The sequence below is a fragment of the Lissotriton helveticus genome, chromosome 9 (genome assembly GCF_964261635.1).
Source record: "Lissotriton helveticus chromosome 9, aLisHel1.1, whole genome shotgun sequence".
Classification (NCBI taxonomy): domain Eukaryota; kingdom Metazoa; phylum Chordata; class Amphibia; order Caudata; family Salamandridae; genus Lissotriton; species Lissotriton helveticus.
In genome coordinates, this window is record NC_136070.1 from 950,929,294 (window position 1) to 950,946,662 (window position 17,369).

At 46.1% G+C, this 17,369-nt stretch overlaps 1 protein-coding gene across 3 annotated transcripts in view; it reads right to left on the reverse strand.

Annotated features, from left to right (window-relative positions):
* The window catches only part of RNF123 (ring finger protein 123), a 1,600,675-nt gene that overhangs the window by 1,095,604 nt on the left and 487,702 nt on the right, over window positions 1-17,369 (reverse strand). For all 3 annotated transcript variants that reach the window (XM_078661207.1, XM_078661208.1, XM_078661206.1), the window contains exon 19: window positions 4,175-4,246. In XM_078661207.1, the coding sequence (XP_078517333.1) occupies window positions 4,175-4,246 (72 nt within the window). The remainder of the gene's footprint in view (window positions 1-4,174; window positions 4,247-17,369) is intronic.

The window sequence follows — 17,369 nt, forward strand, 5'->3', positions numbered from 1 at the left end:
GCAGTCCGAGCTCTTCCTCACACTTGGTGTGGCATAAAAACCCTTTATATGGATAATGCCTAGAGGCCATTTATATGAACATCAGCTTCTGTGTGAGTATGGATGAGACTTCTGGGTGTTAATGGTCAATCCAAAGTCATGAAGAACAATAATGGTGTGCTGCAGATGTTCTGCAACCAGCACGGAAGACCATTCTTGCACCAGCTATTCATCCAAATAGCTGAGTACATACACTCTTGACCTTAACAGTGAACCACAAGAATGAATACTCGTACAGCAGTAGTCAGTCAACATGGCAGAACCACAAACTGGTAGCGCTGAGATCCCAGAGTGACTATTAGGCAGGCTGGGTAGATGAAATATCATGGAGGTCCATGGGCACTAGCCTATATCCCACAATGAGGGCTGCTATATCTGCCTCTGGAACAGCATTGTGAACTTGTCCTGACAAATAAAGGTCAAGAGGCGAGGGCTCCAAGATTGGCATAAGGTTTCTGTTATTCATGAGGTCAAGGAAGTAGACTGAGTAAAATCCTGTGCCACTTTTCTCCAATGGGTGCAATCACCTTTTGAGCGGGGTAAGAAATTCCACCTTCAAAACCAAGCCATGTGATGTGAGTGTGCCCTGGTGGGGGATGTCAGTAAAGACAGGAGGACAGAAAGGGTAGGGCGTAACACCCTTGAGAATTAGATGGATGACTAGTGATCTTTCATGATTGTCCCAAAATTAGTGGAGGAATGAGAGACTCTCTGCCACAAATGAAGCTGGTGGTGTACTGGGGTGAAGTCAAAGAGGTTTCGAAGCAGCAGAGCCAACAGAAGATAGTAATAACTGGAGCTGCTGCTGATGGTGATGGCGGCATACTCTACCCCAAAAGGAGCAATACAGTTACTGGGGCATCTGTAACAGCTGTGAAAGTTGTGGACATCTGAGCTCTGGAGTCACCCTGAAGATTTCAGTACTGCTGGAGAAGTAGCTTCACCAGTGTGGCTAGACTTCACTTTCATGTCCTTATTCAGCTATTCCTAAAGCCCTCCAAGGAGGACTGGGGCTTCTCTCTAAATTACCGCTCCCCCTCAATCGACATGTCAATGAAGTCAACTTGGACATTTCCAGAAAAGCCAGCTGAGAGCATCAAATCAAAGTGGTGCATGACAGGTGTGCTCATGAATTGAGTTCCGGTGCCCGCAGAACACAGGCCACAGTTTCTCCAGACAGCCAGTATGGGGTCTAATACTGCCTTACTGCCTTGTTGAAAGGTGTCAGTGGCACTGAAACTGCAGGAGAATGTTGCAAGATTTCTGTTAAAATGTTAGACTTGAACTCAAGGGTGGGAAAAGTCAACTCTTCTGCTTTACATATCACCATACCACACAAAAACACTTTTTCTGAATGATTACCTGATGGGTAAGTAATATCCCCTAATGGAAATTTATGGAAGCTATTTGTGTTTTGAAGAGCTATGTTGCAAGAAGGAACAACACAATGCTCTTCTGAATCATCCTCTTCTGTATGTTCATAAACTTTGTTGAGCATCATTAGAGCATCGAGCAGAGCCAAGAGAGTTGTCTCCATGTGGGTAAAATATCTAGGCCATAAGAACTTTTTGTGCCAACAGTTTGTTGTGAAAACAGGGCTAAACTTTTTCTTGGGTCACTTGGATAATGGCCTTTTAGGGTGTTGAAGATGGTAAAATACATAGCCTTAGAGCGACTGAGTTATATGTACCAGTGTCAGCTCCCTAGGCAGTGCCAAAAAGACAGGAATTTGTGCATTAGAAGGCACAAGCTACATCAGAAGCAGTACAAAGGACAGAACCTATGGAGACATGAATTAGGGGGGTGTCTGAGCCACAGGAACAGGCAAATGTGCAGGACTGGGCTTACCCTTGGGGAGAGGCCCTGGCTTCTGCAGGAAGACGTGTCGATTAGAAAAGAAGTTGCCATGTTCCTCAGTATCACTCTGAACTCTAGCCTGTCAGCAGTGGGGAACATGAGCTTGGAGCTCCCCATCACTTCAGGAAGTCTTAAAACACCTCCTTACACAATCTAGCTCCACACCAGGTCCTCTTTCTGGGATCAATTGTACTTCCCACAATGTCTGAGAGTCAGCATGTCTTATAAGCTCAACTCCTAAAACAGGCACTTGTATTGCCTCATCTTGCTCACAATCTCGACATGCTGTGAATCACAAAACTTTATATAAATGCACATTCTCAAAGTAGTTTGGAATCACTAATCCCACAGGCAAACTCAAATTCAGGAAGACAGACAGATCAAACATAGTGGTAGTATTGCTACCTTCCACATAATATACTTCTTCCTCTCAAGTTCCCACCCCTTCATACTCATGCATTGAATTGCTAAAGCTTGCACCAGCACTATCACCACCTAACAAGCACAACATTCATACTATTAACCACACTCTGAATTTGAAAACAATCAATTCAGAGATCCCTGGACTACTTATCCTAAAATCAAATGCTGCCTCTAAATGACATTTTTCTTTCAGATTATAAAAATCAATTGGGGAAAAACAAATGTAAAACCTTCACATACCTCATGGAACTTGACAACCATTACTAACTCGCTATAATACGCACACATATCAAAAGCAGACTGTGGACTTTATCACAAAGCTAACAAGATCAAATTCGCTCTCCTCTCCTCAATTTCTTTCTTTTTTTTTAATTAACACATTTTATTATCATCTCTTAAGTTGCATCAATAATATCGTTTACATTTTTAACATTGGGCATAACATTCCGAGAAGAGATATTGGGTCATTTTGACATGTTACATGAGTCTGGATACTCTATTCATATTGATTCTATTACATATGGCTCAACTTATCAGTCTAACCTCTCCTACCTCAATAATGGCATGTCTGTCAATCTTCCTTTTCCCTTTCAACCACCTACCTTGGTCTCATGATCCTTACCTAGAATTCTTAACCCTAAAATCTGGAAACATCTATAAAGAAACCTACCTCCTACTGTATTAGAGGTCACTGCGCTACATAAACTATCACAACTCAACTATGCAGAAGAAGTCAACAATCTGTTTCTTAACTACAACACCAATATTGCTTTGATTGTTGCCATCCTGACCCCACTTTGACGGGAGAACCTAGCCATCCCTGGTCAATGAGTATCTCAATGACAGAAGAGAGATTGCAAACTGGAAAATACTTTGCACGTCTCCAACTCTCCGATTTTGCACACTAACCTAAAGTTAGGAAGAACCTATAAACACTCCATCACTGCTGATAAAAACAAGTTTAACCGAGATCAAATCAACGTCTCTTCCAACAAGTACAAAATACTATTTCAATGCATATATTGCAAAATCTCTCCTCCCAACCCAATCCAGTGCCTGATTCGTCAACAAACAGTACTAATTCCTTTTTTCCCTTTATTAATAAAATCTACTCTTTCGGAGAAAATTTTCTGAGATAAACATTGTTTATTATTGCAAGTAATCATGGGACATGTGGTCCTATCTTGTTGAGACTACTGTTGAACTTATGAACACGGTTTAGCAGTTGAGCAATAAAGTGAATAAAAGAAGAGCATAATCCTCGCAAAATTGAAAATGTCCCTCTGTATAGTTAGGAAGTGTTACATTCTGCATTCTACAACTTCTCTCCTCAAGCAGAAAAGAATCACATCACCTTTATCTTATCTGACTTACAAAGGCACTTTAGTGAAACAAGAGTGAATTTCAAATTGTGCTGCTTCACCTACGAAGCCCTTCACTTAAATAAAGTGACATACATAGCCTACCTCCACAATACGTTGGTGGACAAGAAGCCTGAAAAGCAAAAAACATGCTGCTCTGTACAAAACCGCTGGCAAAAACTGCATTTCTACTGTCTTAATGTTTCAGATTATTTATGCATTCTAAACCACTAATTTTTACTGTTCACCATTATAATTCAATGTATCTGTTATTGTATTGTAAAGTGCCATCCTACCATCAGAGGTGCTTGAATACTGTATCAAACTAGTAAATACAAATAAAATACTTTAAAAAAAATGTAAATCTTTTGTCAGTCTTTAACTTTAGAACTGCCTAATGAAGAAAGACAAAAATAAAGAAAGGCAGAAGAACAAAAAGACAAGTGGAAAAAACAAGAAAAAAATAAATAAATAAAAGACTGCAAGAAACTTACCCCTCGATTGCTGGCGTTCTCCTGCAGAAACTTCCTAAACTTGTTCAAGAAGATATACCTGGAGGCTTCGCCCTAGAAAACAAAGCACAAAAAGATTGTGTACGTTACTGAGAAAATAATGCCGTTCACATATGTCAAACTCGTAAGATGCAAGTGATGCTAGATGAAACCTTTTGGGACAGCATGACTTCGTACAGGACAGCAAAGCAATTTTAGGGCAAGGCATGGGGTCCAATATACGGCACACTACTATATTGCATACAAACAGAGCAGCAACCAGGATAGAACATTGAATTAGAACAATCAACATTCTTGAACTTACATAAATAATCAGAACTAGCAGCCATATTCCTTCTTTTGTTGCTGCTCATGCACAGATAATTAGTAGGCCTGTGTTGGACTTGGCCCTTTTTCCCTGAATTTTTTCGCTTTTGTGGGAATCAACATGTCATGTGGATGTATTTCAAATGCAAATGTTAAATGCTGTGCAATGGTGTACGCACCTATATCACCTCCATTGTAGAGGAATGTATAGGCCATGTGTGGTGCGAGATGCAGCTATACATGCTGCGCAATGGGGTGTGTGGAGTTATTTTCACCTTTGCAGAAGGGTTACTTTTAAAATGGACGCCATTGCTGTGTGCTTGTGCCTGTCTGTCGAAGCTGGGTTGCCAGTCTAGTTGTTTGTTTCCCAGCAACCCCAGCTTCTGGAGGGAAACCTGGCAGACAGGGTGCTGGACACCTCCCCCTAGACCAGTTAGGACCAGTTTCCCCAGACGCTTCTAGAAGCTTCTGGCATTGTCTGACGGGTGGGGGGCATATAAATAGGGGGGGGGCTGCCTCCATGTGCTCAGTCTGAGCGGGGACTTGACTGTAAGGGGACATACTGCCAGGAGGTACCGTCGCAAGGGCCTGTGTGCTGGCCCCTGTGCCCAACTGTACCCCTCTGCTGTCCACAGGGTTGGGGAGAGCCTGTACTGGAGTGCAGACTGCAGTGCCAGGAGGAGTGACACTTTATGGGAGATGACTGCTTCTAAGATCTGCTGTCCTGTACTGATAAGTGCCCACTGACTACTAATCTGGCCCGGCATTGCCTGCTTGCTCTCCTGCCCTAGCGCCCTGTGGGCACTACAACTGTGCCCTGCCTGCTGGCTAGTGCCTGGAAAAGAAGAGCGCCTTGTCTGACTGCCCAGGAGCACCTTGTGAGTGTTACCCTCCCATTCTGCCTGATTTACAGCGCCCTGTGAACACTTGGACTGCCCAGGAGTGAGGAGCTGACGCCAGCAGTGCTGTGCTGCAAAGGCGCCACTTTGTGTGGGACCTAGCGCTTTGGGGGCGCTACAACTTTACTCCGGCAGTGACTGTGCCCAGAAGGAGGTGAGGAGCATGGGCACCATTCCCTGCATGGCCAGGAGGTGAGGAGTGCCTGTTCCATGAGTGCCTTAAATCGGCGGGAGCCCACCCCACAGTTGTGCCCCCCCCAGGTGGAGAATCCAGTGGGGTCCCCGTGTGGCAGGGAGGGCCCGCGTGAGTTGTTCGTCGCGGGTGCCCACCCCACTGTATGCGTTACATTGAGCGGGTGCCTACCCCGCATGTGAGCTGCCCAGAAGAGCTGGGGTATTTGAACTGACGGCGGGAGCCCACCCCGCACTTCAGAATCGACCAAGAAATCACCGCTGCCGCCCGGGACGCAGAGAAAACCCGGGCCGTTGCGCTGCTCACAGTGACCTGGAAGCCAGGCAGGAGCGCGCCTGGTTGGGGGCGTGGCCCGCCGGCCAGAAGAAAGAAGCCGGAAGAGAGGAGGAGGAGGGGGTTCCCGCAGTAACACGGGAGCCCCGTATCCGCTGAGGAGCCAGGCAGGAGCCTATCCCGCACTGGCCTACGTCGATAGAGGCTGCGCTCCGTAAAGGGGGAGGATCTCTGTGGATGGAGGAGAGCCCCGAGTGCAGTCAGAGCCCGCCAGCTCCACGTCAAAGTCCCGGGCCCCAGGCAAGGGACCCAGGTGAAGAGCAGAGAGCCGCCAGTACGGTGCTGCTGCTGGCGGGGCTCCCATGTCAGGAGAGAGCCCCACCTGCAGAGAGAAGAGCCGGAGCAGAGCGACGAGCCCTGGTGAGTGGGGCTGAGCTGGGGGGTGATGTCAAGGCACAGGACTGGTGCCGCTCCATCGTTGGGGGCCACATTTCTTTTGCAAGTCCCTGTGGCGGGGGTTGGGGGCTCCAGCACGAACCAGGCCACAGTGCCCCGGGGGCTTCACAGCGGTACCGCAGTTGAGGGCCGCTGTAACCGTTTCTTTTCTGGCAGTCTTAAGCCGCCCTTTAGAGCCCCCGGGAGGGAAGGCCCCAACTTTCCCCCAGACTGGTCAGGGTTGCACCACAGCGGTCCACTGGACAGTGACCACTGCAACGGTGGGCATTTTGAACTTCCGAGTTCCAAAGAGGGACTCCAACGTTCCGGTGATCTTCTTGGGGGCATTATTGAACTCTACAGTCCCACTAGGGGGACTCCAACGAACCCGGGGCCCCACAGGTGCCGTGGTGCCCAGGACCAATCTGTAGCGAAGGGGGCAGTAGTAATGCGTGCAGCTTGCCCCCAAGGCATTAGTACTGCAGATGTGTTGCCTAATGTATTGTTCAGGCTGCAGGCCTCCCTTGAGCTGTGCAAATGTGATGTTGTCTTTAAAGTTAAGGTTATTTTCATTGCTGGGGCTCGTGCCTACTGTCATGCCTACATATCCATATGTCCCCATGCTTTGATGCAGCTAGGATGATGCAGGGATGTTTTCCTTCTAGGCCTCATGTGTAAGTCTTCTGCTGACGGTGTGCATTTATGCCTAGGGCGGAGCCTCATGATTTAGGTCTAATGTAATCTACGCTATTGAGAGGCTGCAGGCTCCAAGGTTGATGCATATGCTAACTTTTTGTTATGCCCCCTCTAAGGCTGTTTAGGCTGTATACTGTAGGTCGTGCTATGCTGGGTTCATGCCAACCAGATGCCCCAGGCTAATGTGCTTTTATGCCTAGTGCCAGGCGAGGAAGCTTTATGGTCCTACCTAAAGCTAATGATAATGGTTCCCCCACGCAGGCTTACATCATTGAAGTTCTGCCTAATGTTGTATCAATGCTTATGATTATACCAATGCTAATGTGCATGTTTAGTGTGATGTTCACAGGTCTAGGCCTACTGCAGATGTTCCGGCCTAATGCTCTATGTTAATGATAATGTTTTTCCCCTAAGGCTGACTACTGATGGCTTTGCATTCCATGTTAATGCTTTCTTTCCCCAAGGCCTGACGCCGTCTTTATTCCTAAGGTGAGGCCTTCTGGCCTGCAAGCATGTTTTCCTTTCAGGTCTGATGACTATGTGTCCTAATGTTGATGGATTTTACATTTATTCTTTGTACCATGTGATGATGCTGGCAGCGGCCCGATTGGCCCTGCCTTGTAAATAGTCCCCTGTGAAGGGTTACCCGGTGCCGGCTGGTACGGAAGATATGCACCTGTGTTCTGCATTCTAATGTGTTTGATGAATACACAAGTTATTTTTCATGCAACCTGGTGTGGTGTCTCTTTTTGTAGTGTGCCTTGTGTGTCTCCTGTGTGTGCTGCATGGATGCTTTACACATTTCCTCCGGAGTTTGGCCCGCCCGCTCTGAACCACGCAACCCGTTTCTAACAGCCTAAGACCGAGTGTTTATGTATGGTCTAGAAAGGTTTTGTTTAATTAATCATATTCAATTGTACTGAGACAGTACGATTTATTTAAGAGGGATTTGGTGTGCTATTTGCTTTAGAATTTAAAAAACAAACATTGGTCTTTTACATTCTTAACACTTGCAGAGTACATTTTCAGGTGATTATGGTTTTAAACTCCCTGGGAAGTTTGGCTCCATGCGAAAACAATACGTTTGGGTATGACATGTACAACCAGAAAGTAGCGTGGACTTAGGCACGGGGTCACTTACCCTGACAGGCGCACGCAATTCCAGCCTCACAAAGCAGCTCTCCCAGTGCAGCACACAGCACGCGTGGCTAATGTAGGCCAGTGGTTTGTGAATGCAGAGGCAGGCAGTCTGTTTACCTGGTTTGCACAATTTTGATTTGATTGGGCTTCTCTACACTTGCGGCAGGTGTACGGTGGCCATATTTGAAGACTGGGCTAGTTGCAACAGCTATATATTTTGGGGAGGCCGCTGTTTCTAATTTGGAAGTTTGCAAAGTGACAAAGAAAAAGAAGCATTTAACTGAAAAAGATTAAAGGTCTGATTTTTTCAGAACAAGACTGTCCTCCTGGGAATTAAAAAAATGGCAACTCAGATGAAGGTTATAGAGGCCACGAAAAGAGTCCAATGCCTTGTGTTGAGACTTAAAGTAGTGGTGATACAGATTTAAGTTATTCCACAGATTTAGAGAAGTCAGAGATGGAGGAGAGTAAACACAAAAACACAGATAAGACCAGAAATAAAATGACTGAAATTAATGGATTGGTGGATCCTTTAGGTGATTACATATTTGATCCTACGCTAGTGCAACATCGTTTATTTCTTCAGTGGACTCCAGAAAAACTTGTAGCTCAGTATAATGAGCAATGGATAAGGAAGAAAAAGCTCAAAGAGGTCAGACACTACATAGATCTGAGTGTCCAAGCCCTACATTAAGTTCTAAAGTGGCAAATACTCCTGATTTAGATCCAAAGAAGTTGGTGTTGATAAATAAATCTGGACATGACACAAACAAGAGTTGCCCGGACAGACTGTTGGACATGTTGGGTTATTTAATTAGGTTTTTTGGTGTGTGTGAGAAGGCTTACTTAAATAAAATTGGCTTTAATGTTAATGATGTGAGTCAGTGGGTACAAAGGGCTATTTGCATGTTGGGAAATTCGAATTCCCCCTTATGTATGCAGAGTAGGAAGAGCAATTTGTGGAAGACCGACCCAAAGCAGTCAAAGCTTGCCAGTAAAGACCCTGATGCAGATTCTAATGGGTTGCAGGTTGGTGAAACGTTTGTAAAGTATATGTCGAGGTATGCGTACATTTAACTTAATACAGAAAGTACAAAAATATATTAGGAAGGTTTTTGGAGGGGCCGGGAGAACGAGGGGCCAGTTCCCAAGGCTGAGTAACTATTCATGCATCATTTTCACTAGTATTTAGGCGCTACGGATACCAAGCCCTGACTTCTTTCCTCTGCAACAGAGAGGAGCCAGAGAAACGAGTGGAGATAGTAGGAATAGAGGAGCACCAAGTCAATTATTTGATTATATGAAAAATGTTGTATTTATATACAACAAAGTAAAATACAACCTTTACAAACAATAAACACACTCCTGAGGTCGGGCTCTAGTATTTCATAGGCAGGTCCCGGAGTCCCACTCCCCTCAAGTTAGTAGTAGTAGTTCTTCCCCATTCACTACAGGCCACATTTAGGTTAAGCCCCACTAGTAGTGAGTCTCAGGATAACCCTGGTACTGGTGTTCATTCATGGCTCATGCCAGCTTGGGTCTCCACGGCAGCCTATTTCCTCTATCGACGATCTTGACCAGACTGCGCTTCTTGCTTAGTCCCTCTGGCATACGGGATCACCCTTCCTCCTCTGCACACTGGCTCCGGCCCAATTGGCACAGCAGCAATCTTCATGGCGGCCCCACCTACTATAAGGGGTCACTGACTTGATACCACAGAGGGGCTATGGCCCAATTGGCACGGCAGCAATCTTCATGGTGGCACCCACCTGGTAAACAGGGTCACCGACTTGACACTGCACAGGGGCTACAGCCCGATTGGTGCAGCAATGGCACAGCTCACTTCACGGTGGCCCTCCTTTGGCATATGGGTGCCGTCGTCTTTCCCTACATACAGGAAAAAGACTGGATCAGTACAGCAGCAGTCTCCTCACATCTTGATGTGGGGATCCACTTGCCAGGATTCCCCCACTGCCGTGCATTGACCACATGCAGCAGGCGGATGGGACTTCGTACCTCCGTCTAAATCGGTGCGATCGGTGCAGAGAGTAGAGCTCCTTCGCGGCTGTTCTCAGCCGCACAGGATCGGACTCCAGAGCGGCCGACAGGTACTAACAATCTTGGGACTAAAGGGTGATCCCCTTATGCATACACCGCCTGAGTCTTTGTGTGTGGCTCTGTGACCGGGCTAAAATGAGATGCCCCGCCAGTGTCCTCCGGTGTGACCTGCCCGCTGCCTCAGCGGACATGCCAACTAGTCTGCCCAGAAGCTCCTGTTGCGGAAGAGCGAGGTGAGCGACCCCCTCCTCCCCCCACCCATGCGCGAGGCAAAATGGCGGCCCCCACTGTTAAGGGAGATGTTTCCCAGCACACCTACAGGGCAGGGCGCCCAGGGACGCTGGGGATGATTTTTGTTGCCTGTATTTAACTACTAATGGGTGCCCCCTCACTGCAAAGCACCGCAGCACTCGACACACTCTTGATAGGGAACAGGGTCCAAGGTTTGCCTGACCCCATCAAGGCTGACAATGATGACTTCTTCCTCTCCTTGCTGAACCTTGACTTACTCTGCCCATCCAGGACTGCCCCCGCTCTCATGAGAACGTCTGCAACTCTCTCCGACAAAGGCTCCCTGTCCCCCCACGCAGCCCCTCATGGACGATGCCTTCCTCTAGATGGCGCCCGGAATCTCCCTGGACCATGGTTTTTCCCCGTGCCAATATGTCCCTCTCCTAGTGCACCCGGACAGCGGAGTCGGAGCATGGTGCCCGTCGCCCGGTGGAGCTGCTCGGCTCAGCTATTGAGGAGATCGGACTTGGTACTTCGCCTCGCCCGTCACCTACCCAGCCGGACTTCGGGCTCAGTTTCTCCTCGCCGTCTCTCATTTATCCTCTGCTTCCAATTTCTGTAATGCTGCCCTTTTCTTTCAACTCTGTCTTTTTTACTGCGGAGACTGTACACCCTTGACCGCTGCCTGGTGGAGCTGTCCCATGCAGCTAAAGCGGAGTCTTGCTCTGGCTCACCCCCGTGGCCGTCACCTACTCAGCCAGACTTCGGTCATCGTTTTATCACTGTTCTTCGTGGCTCCTCTATGTCTCCTCTTCAACTACTCGACTGCTTTGCTTCCACTGAGTACCTTTCCCCTTCTGACCCCCCCAGCCCTAACCCCCCTGCCTCCATCCCGACTTTCTCTCCCCTCTATCCTGACCGAGCTATTTTGTCTGAAGCCCGATGGAGCTACCTGGTTTAGCTATAGGGGAGATGGGCCATGGATTCCCTACTTGGTCGTCACCTATCCAGTCGGTCTTTAGACAGACTTCCTTTCGTCTCTCCTGTTGTTCTCTTCCCTTATCCCCCCTTTCTCACCTCCCCTTCCCCCTTCCATCACCTTGCTCTCTCCTTTCTCTCCCCTCCTAATGTATTGCTTATTTTTTTGATGTAATGTGTAATTGTTCATCTTGTTCTGTTACATTGTTGAACCTCATGTAAAGTGCTCCGATACCTTCGGGCCTAACCAGCGCTATATAAAACTCTTTAAATAAAATAAATAAATAAATCCCGACACTACGGATACATTGACCACTTCGCTGTACCATCTCAGGCTGAGATTCTCCGGCCTTGAACCCTGAACTGCCATACAAATCAAATTCCCCCTCCTTCCCACTCCTGTCTTGAGAAAGACCCGCCGTGACCACCGATTGGAGCACCATAGGGTCGAAACGTCGACGCTAGTTTTAGGTCCAGCACCACCAGGATTCCACCGATAGGGATTCTTGGCTATAAATCGGTAGCTGGCCACTGAAATACTTGTATATATCTGTATATATGAAAATGGTTCCATTGTATACATCTTTCACCTTTTGAGCACTATACACAAATGTCACTATACTGCACCTTAACACTTATTCTGACAGTCTACCCATGTATTGTATGATACCATTGAATGATGTAATTCTGATAAAAAGAAACAATACAACCAGTTGATCCTATGACTTATTTGTTAAGCCTTATTAATATTTTTTGTAAGCTGTGTTTTCCAGAGAGCGTCCACCCCAGAGTGCATTAATTGCAGTGTTAAAGTAATTTTGTCTTACCCAACAGAACCACCTTTTGTTTAACCAAAGGTGAACTAAGTACACAGCAACAAAACTTTAAATGAATGAACTTGTAGGCCACACTCCAGTAACATAGGTAAAATGGCCTTCTTCTCTCCTACTGAGCACCACAAAGTATGCTGCCACCATCGCTTAAATCCTGGCAAAGGCAGTAGTCTTTCACAACTACGAGGGTAGCACTTTGGGCCCCCCCTTTTCGTTCCAAATAGACCACAATCTGTGAGACAGGCCTATGTCATTGCACACATGCATGATCCATGTTCGCCCATGACAACAAAAATAAGCATTAGGGATTGAGACATCATTACAGTTAGGGCACTCCGGTCAGGGGTACACTTAAATCACCATGTGAAGGACTTTTGCATCCCAACAAGTAAACCACCTAGAGATTGTCCTTTTTTGCACTGTCTTGCCCTTCTTTATCCCAGACAACCCCACAAATAGCTGATTGTCCACCTGGTATGATCAATGTAGAAACTGCAGGCCCTCTTGGGGTCCAAACTATGCAGCCTCTCCTCCTCATTTGAGATGTGAGTTAGAGAAGTGAAAGTTGGTAGGGTGTAGCCTACCTGACATGGAAGGGTGTTACTAGGTTTGGCAGAAATGCAACCCGAACTCTTAACACTAGTTGCAGTCTGCAAAAAATGGTGTTTAAGGTTACTTCACCATGAGTGCCGGCAGCTCACTCATCCAACAAGCTAACGTTATCCAATCTTGTGCTACACAACATTCCACACCAAACAGATATAGGACAAGAAGTGAGATAAGCACAGAGCAGAGGAACTTTCAATGCGTGGCCCAGTAGGCCTCAAGTTAAAAAGCACCTGTTCACTCCTACTAGTCACTACACGGTATACTGCCATCACAGAGCTCTTGCTGCTTAACTCCTAGTTCCTAGTAAAGGAAGTAGCCTTTCATCATCATGGGAGTAGTACTTTGGAAGCTCATTAATGTCTGGAAAGACCGCAAGCCGTGAGACAGGCCTATGTCATGGTGAAAAAGCATGATCATGATCTTTGTTTGCCCATGACAACATAAATCAGCATTAGGGATCTATACTTCGGTACTGTTGGGGCACTCAGAGCATGTCCATCACAATGCGAGGAACTTTTCAATCACAACATCATCCATTTGTTGAGAGACCTTTTCAATACAGAGGATTGGTTAACAGGGTTGGATTTGAAGGATGCTTACTCAACAATCCCGGTTTGTGAAGAACAGGGATTTTCTGAGGTTTTAGTGATAGGGTAGAATGTGGAGATTCAAAGGTCTACCATCGAGTTGACCTTGGCTCCATGGTGTTTTACAAAGATCATAAGACCAGTGATGGCTTGGTAAGTAAGGTTGAGAAGTATGTGTCTTATTGTTTACCTGGATGATTTTCTGATTATGGCGGACACAAGTGAAGGAACACAGAGTTGGAGGCCTGCGTCATAGAGGATTCGATTTTTGTGGCTAACAGAGTAAAGTCATGTTTAGTTCCGAGTCAGGAAACAGTATTTTTAGGTTTTCAGATATAGACTTCAGATTCTGTGTGGAGATTGCTAATGGAGAAGGTGAGCAAAATTTGCAAGGAGGTAAGGAGGGCTATATCAGCTGAATGGGGTGTGTTGCAACAACTAGCTAGTTCGTTGGGGTTGCTATCTGCCTCAATAAAGGCAATTTTTCTAGCCACTTTTTGCATTATAGAGCTTTGCAGAAATTGAAGGCTTATCAACTTAGTGTTGGTATTGAATATTCTCAGAAATTGAGGTTGAATCAAGAGGCAGTAAAGGAGCCTGGTTGGTAGGCAACCAATTTAGAGCCATTGAAAGGCAGAGCAATTTTTGGGGAGACTCCTGGTATGGACTGGTGAATACAGGGGGAAAATGGGGAGTGGATGTGGAGTACGACCAGAGCTACCGACTCTGGAGCTGGGGAACCAGGTTTGAGTCTCGGTGTCAGCTCAACATCCTGTGATTCTAGGCAAATCTCTTAATCTCTCCGTGCCTACCAAAAATGAATGTGTCCTTTTGCAACGTAACTGGTGCTCACATGAAGAGCTCCAAAACCTTTGGGTCAAGTTCGCGCTATATAAAACTGCAAAACAAAATCAATGAAGGAGGAAGAAATGCATACCAATTGCCTGGAGTTGCTGCATAATCTTTTGCAGTGAAATGTTTTGTGATGGATTGTGTGAAATGTTTGTATGTACCCCGTTTCAGCACCTGTAGTTCGCATAGCAATGTGTTTGTTGGTGTTCTGAAAGGAGTTTTGGCACCTGCAGTTAGTGTAGCTAATTATTTAACTGAGGTTTTTATAAAGGGCATGTCCCTTAGCTCTGTGAATTTATGTAAATCAGCGGTGTCTGCAGGCCATGTTTTGGCAGAAGGAGTACCGATGGGGTAACATTGATTGTTTAGGAGATTGATCAAACCAATTTATATAGAAGCTCATCCATGTTCTAAGTAATCTTAATTATGGGATGTGAATATTGTCTTACAGTAGACTGTGAGATGGGGTATGTAGGAAAGTTGGATCTGCTTTCATGGTTACCCCCACTTTTTGCTGGTGTTAAATTGTTTCCTGACAAGTCTGATTGTGATCCTGCTAATCAGGACCCCAGTAATTGATTTCGCTTGCGCAATTTGACTATGGTAGTGCTTTGGTACCTTCCCAGTTGGCTACTCGTGTACCCTTTTAAGTCCCTAGTATATGATACTAAGGTACCCAGTGTATAGGTACACCAATGGTCTCCCATGGGCTGCAGCATTATTATGCCACCCATGAGAGACCACTCAAACTGTGACTACAGGCCTACCATTGCAGCCTGTGTGAGCTGGTGCTAGCACCACTCACTACAGATAGAAGTTTCCTTATATCTGAGGTCACTACACCTAAAACCTATAAGTCACCACTAAGGCAGGCCTTTCAATCCTGAAGGCAGGGTGCTAGGTTATATGTGCGAGGGTGCCCTGCCTGAGCAGGAAACCCCCTACAAACCCCAGAGTCAATTCTCCAGGCTTTGTAAGCGCGGTCAGCCATTTTATACATATAGTGGACATCAAGGCAATTACGAGATGACAACTATATATTGGCTGCACCAAAATTGGTCATTTTGGTATCAAACATGTTGGAATCCTACTCCAACACGGATTCAAGTGTTGGATGTAGGATCCCATGTACTAGAGGGCTATCCTAGGGAGCCCCCACCCCCCTGTACCAGGGTCTACTAGGAAGATTGTGCTGCTGCCAACCACAGACACCATTATGCTCTCCTGTTGCTGAGCCAGGCTCGAGCAGGGGAAGGTACAGGGAGGTGTAACAACCTCCTAGACAGGACTTAGTGTATTCGGCTGGGGTGAGGGCGCTTGCCAGCGCCACCAGATTGCTTTGAAGGTCACATTTGGTGCCCTCCTTGCATACTACAGTTGGAACTAGTTCAAGGAGCCAGTGGCTTATGCTATCGCACAAAACTGGACAAAAGACATGGGAGTATCCACCCCAATGTCCAGTCCCTCCTCTAAGAGGGATCCCTGGATTGTCCCAACCCATTCCTTAGGGTACTTAGGGGCTTACCTGTGGGTGGCTCTACAGATTAGTCATGGGACAAGATTCAGATCCGAAACCACTTCTTCTTCAACCGTCTGAGCACATTGGACTTCACTTTGGGAACCAAGACTACATTTTGAAGAACTCTTGCTGCTCCTGTTCTCGTCGTCCTGTCAGTCGTCTGTGTGGTCTGTGCATGTGCTCCCTTCCAGGTTCTTCTCTAGGTCTGTGGCATCAAAGACACTCTAAGGAAGGAGTCACTCCCTTGCATCTGCAGGCACCGCAAGAAAGCTGACCGCCTTGTGCTCCTGACGTCCCACAGACTCCGAAAGGCTCAGCAACACAGGTGGTAGTTCTGCAAATCCCTTGAGGCCTGTCCTCGTGATGAGTTTGAAGTCTGTATCCCTCGCCCTGAACCTATGGATCAGATTACCAAGGTTTGTTGACTCTCTTCTCCAGAGATCTTCGGGCTCCAAGAAGCTCCAGCTTCCAGCATCTCCTGCTACCAAGATCTTCATCCTCACTGCATCCTCTGCACCATGGGCCTGCATTCTTGGTGAGCTGCTTGAGGTCCTCTTGAGACTCCTGTGCCTTTGACCTGTGGTTCCTCTTGAGGGTCTTCTTTGGCTCCAATGGGCTGCCCTGCTTGCTCAGTACCTGCTCCTTCACTTGGTGAGTTTCCTTGAGCTCATTTTGCGTACCCTTTCCATCAGCTGCCCTAAGGACCGTAAGAACTTTTGCTCCCTTTAATCTCTTTATTGTGTACTTTTATACTATATTTGTAACTGACTAGATTAAGACTCTTGACCGAGCTTTCTAAAAATGCTTAATATTGTTTATTTCCTTATTCTCTACCTACATTAATTAAATTGTCAATTCTTTAATGTCTGAGTCTCTTGGGTTTCGAAAATGTTCATTTCACAGGGACGGTGTTTGGGTTTCTTAAACTACTAATGCAAAGCATAAGTAGCCAGAAATTGTTCTCTGAACATCAGGTTTTAGTGATGCTTTTTTGTAAAGCAGTAGCAGAGTTATTAGTCTGTGTGATCCTAACCCGTTTAAATATCTTTAGGAGGTTGGGACTTCCCGTTTCCATTTTATACCTTTACAATATGGTCTTGTGGGTTATATATCTGAATCTAATCATTCATTTGTAAACTAGCAATCAATTCCTGGCTCTCATTGGTTTGCCAACGAGTAACTATCCAAGCTCTTTCACCCCTCAATGCGATCAGCAAGATTCATCAGAGGACGAAGTAAAATATTGGAGGATATTCATTAATAATACGAGAAGGTAAAATATTTTGGGCCCAGTGAACACTGGACCAGTTAGCTTCAGTAACAATCTTTCTTGTGTGCTTGAAATAACACTATTGTGACATCACTGGAGCTGTGAAGTTCCTTCTCAGGCAGCCTAACGTCAGTTTCCCATCTATTTTTCCACACTCCTCGAGGCAAACGGATTAAGAATTACATCAATTTGAGATGCTGCAGTACAACATTCTAACTTGGAACCTTTTAATAATTGTGGTCCTAATAATTGTGTCCTTTAGACTAAGGTATGAAGAATCAGTAAACAATCTGCAGAG